The 12,336-nt window shown below is 33.7% G+C and overlaps 2 protein-coding genes and 1 long non-coding RNA gene across 3 annotated transcripts; 2 read left to right on the top strand and 1 right to left on the bottom strand.

Moving 5' to 3' along the window:
• Nucleotides 1-987: 987 nt before the first annotated feature.
• LOC118753064 (protein elav-like) lies at nt 988-5,592 on the bottom strand. Its single transcript, XM_036487922.1, has 2 exons — nt 4,669-5,592; nt 988-2,385 (listed from the first exon to the last, which is right to left on the bottom strand). The coding sequence occupies exons 1-2, from the start codon at nt 5,317-5,319 to the stop codon at nt 2,350-2,352; spliced, it is 687 nt and encodes a 228-aa protein (XP_036343815.1). The 5' UTR covers nt 5,320-5,592; the 3' UTR covers nt 988-2,349.
• A 2,380-nt stretch (nt 5,593-7,972) lies between these two features.
• On the top strand, nt 7,973-8,390 carry LOC118753065. The gene is made up of 3 exons (XR_004994773.1): nt 7,973-8,063; nt 8,125-8,194; nt 8,266-8,390. It is a non-coding gene; the product is annotated as an uncharacterized LOC118753065 (long non-coding RNA).
• A 547-nt stretch (nt 8,391-8,937) lies between these two features.
• Nucleotides 8,938-11,873, top strand: LOC118753063 (the record flags this gene model as incomplete). Its single annotated transcript, XM_036487921.1, is given in 3 exon segments — nt 8,938-9,026; nt 11,239-11,296; nt 11,364-11,873. Coding segments are annotated over 3 exon segments (261 nt in total), but the record flags the coding sequence as incomplete, so codon positions are not given.
• Nucleotides 11,874-12,336: the final 463 nt, after the last annotated feature.

Here is a 12,336-nt window from a genome sequence, read left to right as displayed (position 1 = left end):
TTTTTTTCTAAAAATTTAGTTTTTGTTGCAGAATGGCAGGTAATACGAAACTGCATTGATATTTCGTCCCTTATGAACAGTTTCAAAAAAATTTACTTGGCACCCTTTCACCCTTAGGTGACGATATGTTCTTCAATGAAAATATTGTATTCCTTTATGGCGCTTCTAAGATGTGTGGCAACTAGTTTTAATTTTTTAGGGTGGGTTTCGAAATATTGACCAAAATTACCCAACTACTTTGATCTCAACCCTCTACAAAGTAGGATATACTTTAACACAGGAAGGACCTAACTCATTTTCTTTACAAATCCAGTATCATACAAAAGTCTGCCGATTGCTTACAAAACCCTACTAGATTTTAAAAATAACTACTAGAGCATAAAACTAATTACATTCTTAAAGAATAGCAGGCTTTAAAAGGAATTGGCAGCACTTGATTTTCTATGGAGTTTTTTTAACACTCCGTAAAGAAAGAAAAATGTAAGAAAGGGCCTTTCTATATTAAGTAAACGATATGTACATATTATCTGTGGACTCTTAAGAAAACAGCTGGTTATTTAAGAGATTTTGATTTTAGATGATAAAGAAAGTTTAAATAAAAATAGAAAACTAACAGCAGTCATTATCAAATAATATGAAAATTTAATACGAAACCAATGATGTGGCAATTTACTGAAAGTATGACCAGACTCGAGATGAGTAATTTAGTCAAATGTCCACAGGTACATATGTATGTATGTATATATTTTTTTCTATGTACTTCACTAAATTTTCTTTACAATGTATGTTCTACTCATACATAATACTCTAAGGGTCGTTTTTACGGTGGAGAGTTAATTCACATTCGCCACTTTCTTTTTCTTTTTTTTTTTTTTGCTGACAGTTAACTACCGAACCTGAGTTAACCCTACACTTCTGAAAACAGTACGTAGTATATAGTATGTAAGTAATAATTTTACGGTTCGACGTTGGTGGTTGATATTCCTCTTTGTTTTTGTTTTTGAGCATCTAAAACGCGCTAAGCAAACATATCGCAGACCTTCTTCAAAAGAGGCAAAACTCAAACAAAAATTTGGTAGATTTTTTGCATAAAATAAATCGTTGGATTTATTTTCAATTAAGTAATGCCAATTTTCTTTCCTTCATTATTGTTATACCTGTTTTCGTGTTAAATGCGTTGAATCTTGTACGATCCACACGCAGTTGTATTTCCGGATCTTATTTTTCAATTGTGCCTCTTTTAAAGATGGTTTGCTATATGTATGTATGTTTATACAAACTTTTAAGATACATATAAGATATTTATACATACACGAGTATAGTTAATGCAAGGATTTTGTTAACAAATAATTTTTTACATCAGTATTTTATACATTATTTAGTACAAGAAAATATATAACTAATACAGAGTGGACTATAAACACGCTATAATTGATTTGAGAAGAGTACCTACGAATTTAAATGTAGTATTACGGTACACATGAGATAGTTAAAAGGCACAAAAATTCATTACAATCTTAAGATAAATTTGCAACTTTGGGGAAAAATTCGACAACAGTTCCTAATTGATAGTAGTATATTTAATTATTAATTGTTTATAATTACATACGCATTAAACTATAGCAAGGAAACGGTTACTTACATATGTAGGTATGTACTTAAACCTACTATTCTATAGATAATTTTAATATATTTATGAGCTTATTAACAATTACGATTACAGTTTACAAATTTAGTTTCCATATGCGGTACTTGGTTGTGAAGAAAAAAATGTTGTAGTAAAATACCTATGATTATTGTAGACGAACAGCGAAATTAGTTTGTATTGCGGCTGTTGAGCTGTGCGAAATGCAAAATGCGGCTCGACAGGATTCTGTAGCGGCGAACGAACTCAATTCCGTTTTTATTACTTCAAAAGTGTCGACTACTTTTTCCCTTTATACTTCATTCGCCATATATTTTAGGGCTGTAACTTCGTTTTGCTTGTTATTCCTGATATTCCTGGTGGCAGTGGCCACTCGTTTTCATATACGTAGTATGAAGACTATCGGTTAGCTGGTAATCCTGTAGCGCAGCTGCCACATAACGTTTTGCTGTTAATGTTTTCAATTGAAAGCGGTAAACAATGTAGTATGCATGTAGTGTATGGGCAGGGTCGACATGGAAGGCTCACAGGCATCGACGTAGTAACTCACGTATGCCACAATTCTGACATACAATTACACATACACACGCAAATGCATATACGTAGGGTAATTGTGCATGCTTCATTGAAGTGTACGTTTTCTGCGCATTAATTTCGTCCTGTTTGCATTTTTTCTGTTCCTGATCAGTATTGCTTATTTGGTGTTAGACGGCCTCCGGTTCTTTCCGATGTTGATTTCGCTAAATTTAATGCAAAGCCGTATGGATATTGTTTTTTTTTATTAGCATCAATTAATTAATTTTCGCGGCGTATATGTTAATAATTTAACGCTGCTTACTTTTAGATTTTAGCTTAGTGGAAAAGTACTTTCTCTACTTACATCTTACTGTTACTAGTTTCTGTTGGAAGATAGTTAAGCTTAAGTCTACTGAAATCTGAGCGAGGTATGCGATTATGATAAATACCTTTCAGGTTATAATTGCCTTTGTACATATGGTATTATACAAAAAGGTAAACAACTTTTGACGAGTTAAATTTCAAGCTTCAAACTCATTTTCTGTCTTTAAAGCTGTTAGGATCACTTTTTCATATTCAAGTCACTCAAAAAGATACACTGGACTACATGTACTTAAAAACTAGTTTTCAAAGTTAATTTTAGATTGAAATACCCTTTCAACCAGGTGTTTACACGTTCGCTTAATTTGCATAAAATGCTTAGTATGCACACTTAAGACAATAGGGGTATTCTCGAAGGCTTGCAAAGCGCTGTACAGTGCACGAATCGCACGGTTTGCAAAGCTGTCCAATGAAAAAACCGGTTTTGCAATCCGTGCATCGTGCGAGGGCTATGCAAGACTTCGAGGATACCCATAATATGTAATTGAAGGATGTGTCCTGCAAAACGTTAAACAAAAAACGGTGCACCGTTAGAGGTGGGACAGGATGTGCTTATGCTTGAATGTGAATTTGAAGCACAAAACCCCTACAGGACCTGGGGAAATGACAAATGGAAAAAATAATTTTCGAGAACAAAAACAAAGCTGTCATGCAAAACTCGTTTTTGAAAGAGACGAAAAAGGAAGAAAAAATTTCGTCATACTTCTTAAAAATAGCGGCAAAATATATAATAATATATGTATGTATGTATATAAACCAAAAAGGAAGCATATAAAAGGCAGTCACGTTAACGCAATCAACAGTAACAGGAGCAGAGCTGAACCCAAAAAATTTAAAAGCAATAACAAATGCCGTTTCATTGTTTTATATTCCTGTTTTCATTTGATTGGACTTTGCCTTGTGCCATTGCCGCACAGATTGCCAACTGTGCGCCGCCGCGGCATGCCACATTATACCACACATTTTTATATAATTTTAATATGGATGTATGTAGCATTGAAGCATACAAATTCTTAATCGAACAGCTGTAACATTGCGCCTGCGCTTTGCCTCTACCTTTTTTGTGTCGCATACAAGTCGACTATATTCAATCCAATGGCAGATGTTTGACTCAGTTGGACGCGCTAGCTGTAGCATAGGGCGCGCGCTAAACATTAACGACGAGCAGGAAAGCATAACAGTTGGGCAAGGGGAATGCCCTACATTGATGCATTGAACTCGCTGTGAAAACGTTTATATAGAATGCGCGCACTTTGGATTTTGACATTAAATTTATTAAGGTAAACTTTAGGTTTTATAGTGATATTCAATAGAGTTGGTCCATAATGTGATCAGAAAAATCATAGTTGTTAATTTATAAAATTTTTAAACTGGACATTGTAGGCCATATTTCTTGTCACATCCCCCTGGGATTTGTAATTTAACGAAGAAAGTTGAGTAACGCTTGTTGGTGTGCCCCAACTCAGGTAACATTTGGCTTTTGTGCAGCTGCCTAGCGTACCTATGTCAATTCAATGAAAACACATCCATTTGTACCTACACAAGGTCCTTTGCTTCAAAAACGTTGTTCTGCTCTCCTGTTTGTTATTGCTTACCGCTCCTGACATGCTGTTGACGCGCTCATACTGCTGAGGTACAATAAAATTAAAAAGGTGCAGCTGCTTGCCAATTTGGTCGGCTAGCAGCTTGTAAGAAGTGTACATTGCCAGCCAACCATGTAAGGACATATGTATGTACACATATGCACTTACAGTGGTATATATATATATGTATGCACATGAACATATTTGTAGGTATGTACTATGCACCTATGCTCGTTTGCCCAATATGCAATCAAGTACATACATATATGCAAATAAAGTATTAAATTATAAAACTAATAGTAGGTACTTTGTGGATGGATATTATGCATTGGTAAATCATGTGAAAATATGGTTTTGAAGATATGGAGGAAAATTAGGCAACACCCAAAGCCAGCGTAGGCAGCCACTGAATAATAATAGTAGATATAACAAATAAAAAAAGTAAGTATGTAGATTTTATAGATAGTTGCATGTAGAATTAGTAAGGTAATGAAAAGGTTCTCCTCCGCAACAACGCTAGAAGGGAGACCACTACGTGCTTACCTGTGTCACGGGATCCTTCATTATGAGTACATCGGTTACGGTGCCGAATACGTTAAAGTACTCTTTTAGCTTCTCCGATGATGTTTGCCAGCTAAGACCGCCAACGAAGAGCTTGCCCGGTGCTGGATCTGTTGTAGAGCTGCCGTTTACTGGCGTCGAGCGACCCGATGAACTAGTCTTTATGATAGCACCATTGGTGGTGCCATTATTTCCGCCAGCAACTGCACCAGCATTACCATTTAACAACACCATAGCGTTCTGTTGCGACTGTTGTTGTTGCTGTTGTTGTTGAGCGGAAGCATTATTTGTATTTTGTTGTGAATGTTGTTGCGCCTGGGCTGCTGCTACTGCTGCTTGAGCTTGAGCAGTCTGTTGGGCAGCGGTGTTCTGTTGTTGTTGTTGTACCGATTGACTTTTCAAGACAGCGGCCGTTGTGTTGGTCAGTGTACCATTTACAGCAGCTGCATTGACCAGCGCATTATGTAGGTCCCGATGTTGTTGATCGATGAGTCCAGCCGCGGCTGCGGCGGCAGCTGCAGCGGCGTTATCAATGGGATTGCTGTGTGGATAGAAAAATGGAGGATTGGTTGTGGGTTCATCCTTAATGCGTGCTGCAGCAAGAGGTATTGCATGGGGATGGTGTTGTAACATGGTGACGCCCTCTTTAATGGCGTGTAAATCACGTCTAAGCTGAATTTTGAAGGATAACAGAGACAGAGTATGTGAAAACGGCGAGTGTCCAGTTGCTTGGACTTTAAGCGCACGAAAGTGAGGTTAGAACGCAGATATGCTGAGACAAATAAACCGAGCTTAAACGCGCGAACGAATGCAAGAAACAACTAATTTTAATTGCCGCGTTTTACTAAAAACATACTAGTCTATTCGAGTAAATAACTTGACAGTTCTGTGAAATTTTCACTTTTTTCCACACGTCGAAAAAATAAACAGCAACGCTTTCAACACGGTTGCCCTGGGTAACTATGAAAGCCGTGGCTAAGTTGTTTTCTTGAAATAAATTCTGCTTTTCTTAGTTAATACACAAAGCACCAAATATTCGTGGTATTTATTGTTACTGCTTTTGCACAAAAGAAATTTTAGTAGCACCTGCTGAATCACTAAACCCGCTATGTTTCTATTCCTTTCACTATAACTGCTTATCTATTTTTTTATGAACATAAAAGTTGTATGTATGCGATTCCAACATGCAAAATACTTCAATATTTATTCAAGTGCACAATACTTTAATGTCTCGATATATTAACAAATTCACAGCGCAGAAAAACGACTCTTGCTTGATCACACTTCCTTCGGCTTTAAATTCGGTTCGTTTGCACCACCTTGCTTTTATACTCATATAAATTTTAAGGGAAAAGTGAGCAATCCTGGCATACGTGTTGTTGCAACATGTTCGTTTACACAGGTAGTTTTTTGAGCGCATTCAGCGCAAGCGCATACTGCTGAATTGGTTTGAAGGATCGCACAGTTGCATGAGCTAGTGCTGGAAAAGGCTATTTCATAATGCAAAATATGCAGACGCATATTTCAATGTTGTACCGAATACTTAAGTACTTTGAAATCTCAATGAAATTATGATTGGAGACGTAAGTCGCATTTTATGCCTTTCGCAATGCTTCTGCCAAAAATAGAATGTAAACAGGTCTGTTTACTCATTATTTGCAGAAGACAGTAAAGAAAAAAATTATCCTATAAGTAAAATATAGCTGATTTTCATAATGAAATGAGTACCAACTTAACATTTATTTATAAAAGGTTTTCAAAAAAAATATATATATTCTCTCTCAAACAAAACCGGTTTTTGTACCGATAATGGATTATGTTTTACCAAAATACGTCCTACTAAACACAACACTGCAAGACATAACATGCGCAGGGTTGCATGAACATAGAGGGAAGAATATTTAGCTAAAGGCAGAGTTCCTTACCATACTTTTCAGTTTGACGGTGCTGTATTCAGTTACGGTCCTTAATGTTCGATGTCTGAAAGCCTCAAAAGCACGGAAACCTGAAAAACTTGTTGTGTAGTTGTACTCTAAAGAGCGAAATACACCACACAAGCGGCTTGTCAAACATTCTTCAAATCTACTTTTCCCATTTCGCCATACACCATGCAAACATGACTCGTTCAAGCAAAGAATTTTAGTTTTCTTCCAGTTCGCAATGCTAAATATTATGGTTTTCTTTCATTTTCCTCTCTTACGTCCTTACTCGGTGAAAATTTCGTTGCGAATGAGGCGATTTTGCTATACACAACGCAAGCGGTTTGATCAAACATCAACATGGCGGCCAGAAAATCAAAAAATTTTGATTTTTTGCTCAAATTTCCGTCAAGCGGCTTGTCAAACTTTCAAGCACCCCCATACACAGCACAAATGGCTTGAAGCAAAGGGAAATTTCGCTTGGTTTGTCAAACCGCTTGTGTGGTGTATTTCGCTCTTAACTTAAGTCGAAGGCGTATTCATACATATACATATGTATAAATTCTCCTTTCCTTAGTCCAAACGTTATTTGAAAAATGTATGTACACATTTCGTCCTAAACTACACGAATATATGTATTTAAATGTGTCTTATAAAATTCAGTTATAATTCGACCTTATTGCGAATTCCATGTGAACAAATATTCCCAAAAATTATGAAGCAAATCCAAACTAATTTTTCCCAATTTCTTTTTGTTTTGCTGTTAAAGAAAAATCACGCTTTGAAAAATCTTATTTATTAATACCAGGCCTTTGCCGTTTTACACAAACTTTCAAAAGTCGATTTCGAGTTGAAATCGTAAAATTTGGTTGCAGTTTTCTGATAACATGAGTAAATTTTCAGTTGATTTTGCAGAGATATCGATAACAGCTAGCCAAATTAAAATCGAGATTTTTTTCGGAATCGAAAGCCGGAATATAAATTAGACCAAAAAACTATTTATTTCAATGAAAAACTTAAAATTGAACTTCACCTAGATAACCCAAGGCATATTCAACAAAGAAGAGATGATTTCGACAGTGTCGCTCGTTTGGATTGCGACTGAATTGTCAAACATAGAACAAAATATTTCAAAACGTATTGAAAAGCTTGTTTGTATTTAAATTGTTTGTATTATTTGACACTGAAAAATCAAATCTGCTACCATTATATTCCTTTTCAATTAAATCATGATTTATTTTATTTCCTTTTAAACTTATACCGCATTTCCACCAGACATTGAAATGCTAAAAAATATATGCCATTTAAAAAATGCCATGTGGAAACAAACATATTGCTGTTCCACTAATTCTGAAAAACTCCATTCTAGACCATACCAATTGTAACTTTTGTATTGGCTGGCGTTACTTGCGGATTCCTGTGGACACTTCGCCTCGCACTCACGCGCCACGACGTATGGTAAGCCCGTGAAAATAAAAAATAAAAATCAACATCGAAAATAAAATTATTTGATATTTAGCTACTTTGGCAAAATGCCGTATGAAGATTATACACCCATAAGGAAAAATCAGTTGCCACCGATAATGAAGGTGCATCATTATTCAAAATAAATGTTTCTTTTTATTCCTTGCATCAATATAATAAATTCTAACATTTACAGTTTCGTACGTACAATCAAAAGTATCGTTGGCCACCGGGTTTGGTTGCTGCGGTGAAAGATGGCGACTTTTAAGCAATCACAATTTAAATAATTGATCAAAACCGCATATAATGAGAACTTTAATTTTTAAAATGTACAATATTATATTTTATTTCTTTTTTAGTAATGAAACATATTTACGATATTATGTTAATTGTATTTGAAGTAATTAGATTTAAAAAAATTCAAACAAATTTTAAGGAGAGTACCACAACTTTTAAAAACTTTTACCCAAACTAATTTCGAAATTCAAGAAAGGTTTATGTTTCAAGAAATGTATCCAGGTAACAGTGGAACTGCCGAAATAGAGAAATCTATTTATAACACTGAGTTCTTACAAAACAAAAAAAAAAATCACGCTTTGAAAAATCTTATTGTATTATACGAAACTATTATGAAAGGTAACTTATTTAAATATTAATATCGTAACAGAACTTTAAGTAAAATAGAAGTAATTGGTAACGTATTTAGATTATTAACGTATGTAAATTTGCTTATAATTTTGGTAAAATAGTTTTTTTTTTTGGCTTAGCATTTTAAATAAAGATTTTGGTATTTACTAGCACTAATTTTACTTCTCAAATAAAGTTCAATCAGCTTTGTAATATGTATTCTATTTTTTTCTCTTTTCAGTTGACTCCACTGTTTGTTATTGTTGGTGGCGCAGTTTTGGGGCTATTCTATGCTATCGTTCGAAATGGTCTTTCACGTGACGATGTGCGGTAAGTGGTATAAAACCATATTCATAAAAATCCCAAACTTTCCAGGCGAACAGAGCTTTTCGGGTTTTCAGCGCTCTTTTTAGCTGAAAGAGCAGAACTCCATACCAGGCTTTTCAGATGTTTAGCATTTTACACAGATAAATACAAACTGAAGGTTTGAAAAGCGCTGAAGGCTGCAAAAGCTTGATATAGATTTCCAAAACTAGAGCTTATATTAGGGGTCTTCACACCCATTTTGTTAGTTTTGGTAAACTGTTAGTTGTTACTCGGTAATTTTATCATATGTAAACGTTCCTTTCGGCTTACTTTTGTTAGTCTGATGAATAATGTTTATCAACAGCTGATTCGTAGCTTTTCTCCTATAAAAAAAAATAAATTGTAAAAGAAAGTTGAATGAATTTTGCTTACTCATACATAAATATCGCTAGCTTAGAGTGAAAAGTTGCTAAGTCCACTTTTTATGAAAACTCATATTTTGATATAGGAGGCTAGATAAATTGAATACTCATCGTTTCGAAAATTATAAAGGTACTTGTTTTATTTTTTCCTCTTCATAAGCACTAAAAGGAAAATTTGCTAAGTCCAAAAGAAGCACCACAAATCCGATAAGGCCAAAATAATACGACATCTTTTAATAAATATCGAATCCTTCTGATTCTTATGGAGTTTTGCTTTGCTTTAAACGCGCAAAATGTTTGATTCAAAGTCTTGCGAAATAGTTAAAGAAAATGGCTATAGGAAGATTTTTTCCTCTCCTGTAAAATTTTTAAAATGGAATTAGCAACTTTTCTTTCTAAGCTAGCGATATGAGTTGTGCCTTTCGGTAGCGGGCGGATTTTAAATTGGCAGTTGAGCAGTTGAGTGCAACTACCGAACATTTTTCAAGCTTTCCACCACGATAATTCGGTAGTCGGTAAACCGATATTAAAAAAAAATTTTACACAAACAATGCGAATAAATTACCGAACACCGAGTACCAAGCTCGGTATGAAGACCCCTATTATTTATTCCTAGCTTGTAACCAGTGTTGCCATAACCAAAGTTTTAACTGCAAAATACTGTTTTTAGAAAAAGATTACAGTTTTCAAAATTACTTCGTATTAGAAATTTATGGCCTTATTCATAAAAGATAAAGTAGCTTTAAAAAAGGTTTATAAACTGAGAAAAGTATGAAAATGTCATTTTATAAAGCTCTTTAAACCTACTATATTTTTTATGAATAAGACCATTAATCTTTTTCCACAATTAAAAGTTTGAACGAACAAATTAAATATATCGCACGTTTAATAATATAAAGAATTATTTCAAAATTTTAATTTTATGGGAAACGACAATTTTGATTTACTACATCTTTATACTACACCTTGCGACAGTAAATTTTACACACAAAAATGAATATATTCGCGAAACGATAAGTCTCTCTGGCATCAGTATTTTTTTTAAAGGACTGAAATTTTAAAAATTTGATTATTTAAAAAAAAAAATAAATAAATTTTATGGTGCATAAGGACTAATGGGTATGGAAGATGTCCTTTACAAATTTTGTCCTTAAATATCCTAGAAAATTTGCAATATTTATTTTTGAAAAAATTATTGCTTGAGGACTAATACCCACACGAGCCCATCATCGAATTTCGTCCTGCACACTTTATTATCTTAAAAATATAAAATTTATTAGAAGCACATGTTCAACCTATTCGTCCTTGTAAACGAAAAAAACTTTATTGTTTTTAAACTCTAGAGATTTTTTCTCTTATTTGGTATCCATATTGTTATTCTACATTGCACTGATTTTTTTTAAATAATTTTTTAAATCAATCATATCATTAATATTTCAAAGTCCTTTGAAAAAAAAACATGACGGCAGAGCGAAGAGTGAGTAAATTTATTCCTTCGCAATTTATGCGATATGTTTTCACTATTTTGGATTTTTAAGATAGAAAGGGGCGATACAGTGTTATCTCTTTTTAGAAAAACTGGAGTTCAGCTAAATTTCAGTAATACGGTTAAACACCCTAATTTTCCAAAAAATCACTTTGGTTTTGAAGGTTACAGTTTTTTTTTTGTTGAAAATACAGCTTTTTTCTTAGGAATTCGCAGTTTTTTGAACAAAAATCTGGCAACATTGCTTGTTACACATTTTTGAATTACGAGTTGAAATATGCAAAAAAAAACATATCACAAATTTATCTTCTCTTTTTTTCCACGAAAGGTTCTATTCCAGTGGCAAAATGAATTGCGAGGACATTGAAAAATCTGGGCCAAGAAAAGTAAGTTTATAAGTTGTAAGTTGTAGCGAGACTTTTAACACTAAACACATTTAAAATTTCTTTACAGTTTTTAGTTTTCAATCAAAAGTACAAAGTGCCTGAGGGTTTGAAGGAAGCGTTGGCTGCTATTGAAGAACCAACAGAAGAGGAAAAAATTGCAGCCACCAAGAAGTCAAAGTAAAAAAAAATATTTCGAGATCGAATAAGGCGGTTGTTAATTTATTGTTTTGGAAAAGAGTAGTTAAAGTTAAAAGAAAAGTTATGGATGGATTAGGACTAAAGAACAAATGCTTATTTAAGCTGGTTAAGTATTGCATATTTAAAAAATTATTGTGTCCAATAGTTGTTTTAAAAAAGAGTTTATTATAGTTTTTGTAAAAATGCTATTTATTTATTACATAATTTAATATTATTATTTTTTAAATGTGTTTAAAAAAATGTATACTTCTGGGATGCAGACTTTCAAAAAATCTACTACATATTTACAGAAAATGTGTGGCAAATTTTCACTGTGTCAACGCCTTTCAGCTTTATTTATTTTTTAAATAATTTACATAAGTTCCTTGTTTTCTGAGAAGTCTTTTTTGTTTTTCTTTAATTTTAAATATTAAACAATTTTATAAATGTAAAGCAAAATCGAAATCTAGAATAAAATATAATCTTTGTATGTGTGTATTTGTATAAAAACGGGTTTGAAAAAATATAACATTAAAAATAAAACAAAATTATTGTTGGTTTTTTATAGTCTTGTGGCTCGCAAAGGATTAAGGAGGAGTATTGAGCGGAAGTAATGCGGTCCGTTTAAATTTAAACCCAGTCTCGATTTTCTTCACTTCAACTCAACTCAATTAAACTTAACTGAGGCTCAACTTGCATCAACTCATCTCAGCTCAACTCAGAAAATTACATAAATTGTCAATAATTCCCAAAATTTTTAAGACGTGACGAATATCCCGAAGTAGTCCCGAAAATCCCAAAAAAGCCCCGAATTCATTCCCGAAAAATCCGAAATCCAGATATAGTCCCGAGAATTCCGAAAA

The sequence above is a fragment of the Rhagoletis pomonella genome, unplaced genomic scaffold (genome assembly GCF_013731165.1).
Source record: "Rhagoletis pomonella isolate Grant_MI unplaced genomic scaffold, Rhpom_1.0 Rhpom_scaffold_02081, whole genome shotgun sequence".
Lineage (NCBI taxonomy): Eukaryota > Metazoa > Arthropoda > Insecta > Diptera > Tephritidae > Rhagoletis > Rhagoletis pomonella.
Note: the sequence above shows the minus strand (reverse complement) of the source record. Positions and strands in the feature narration are given on the sequence as shown.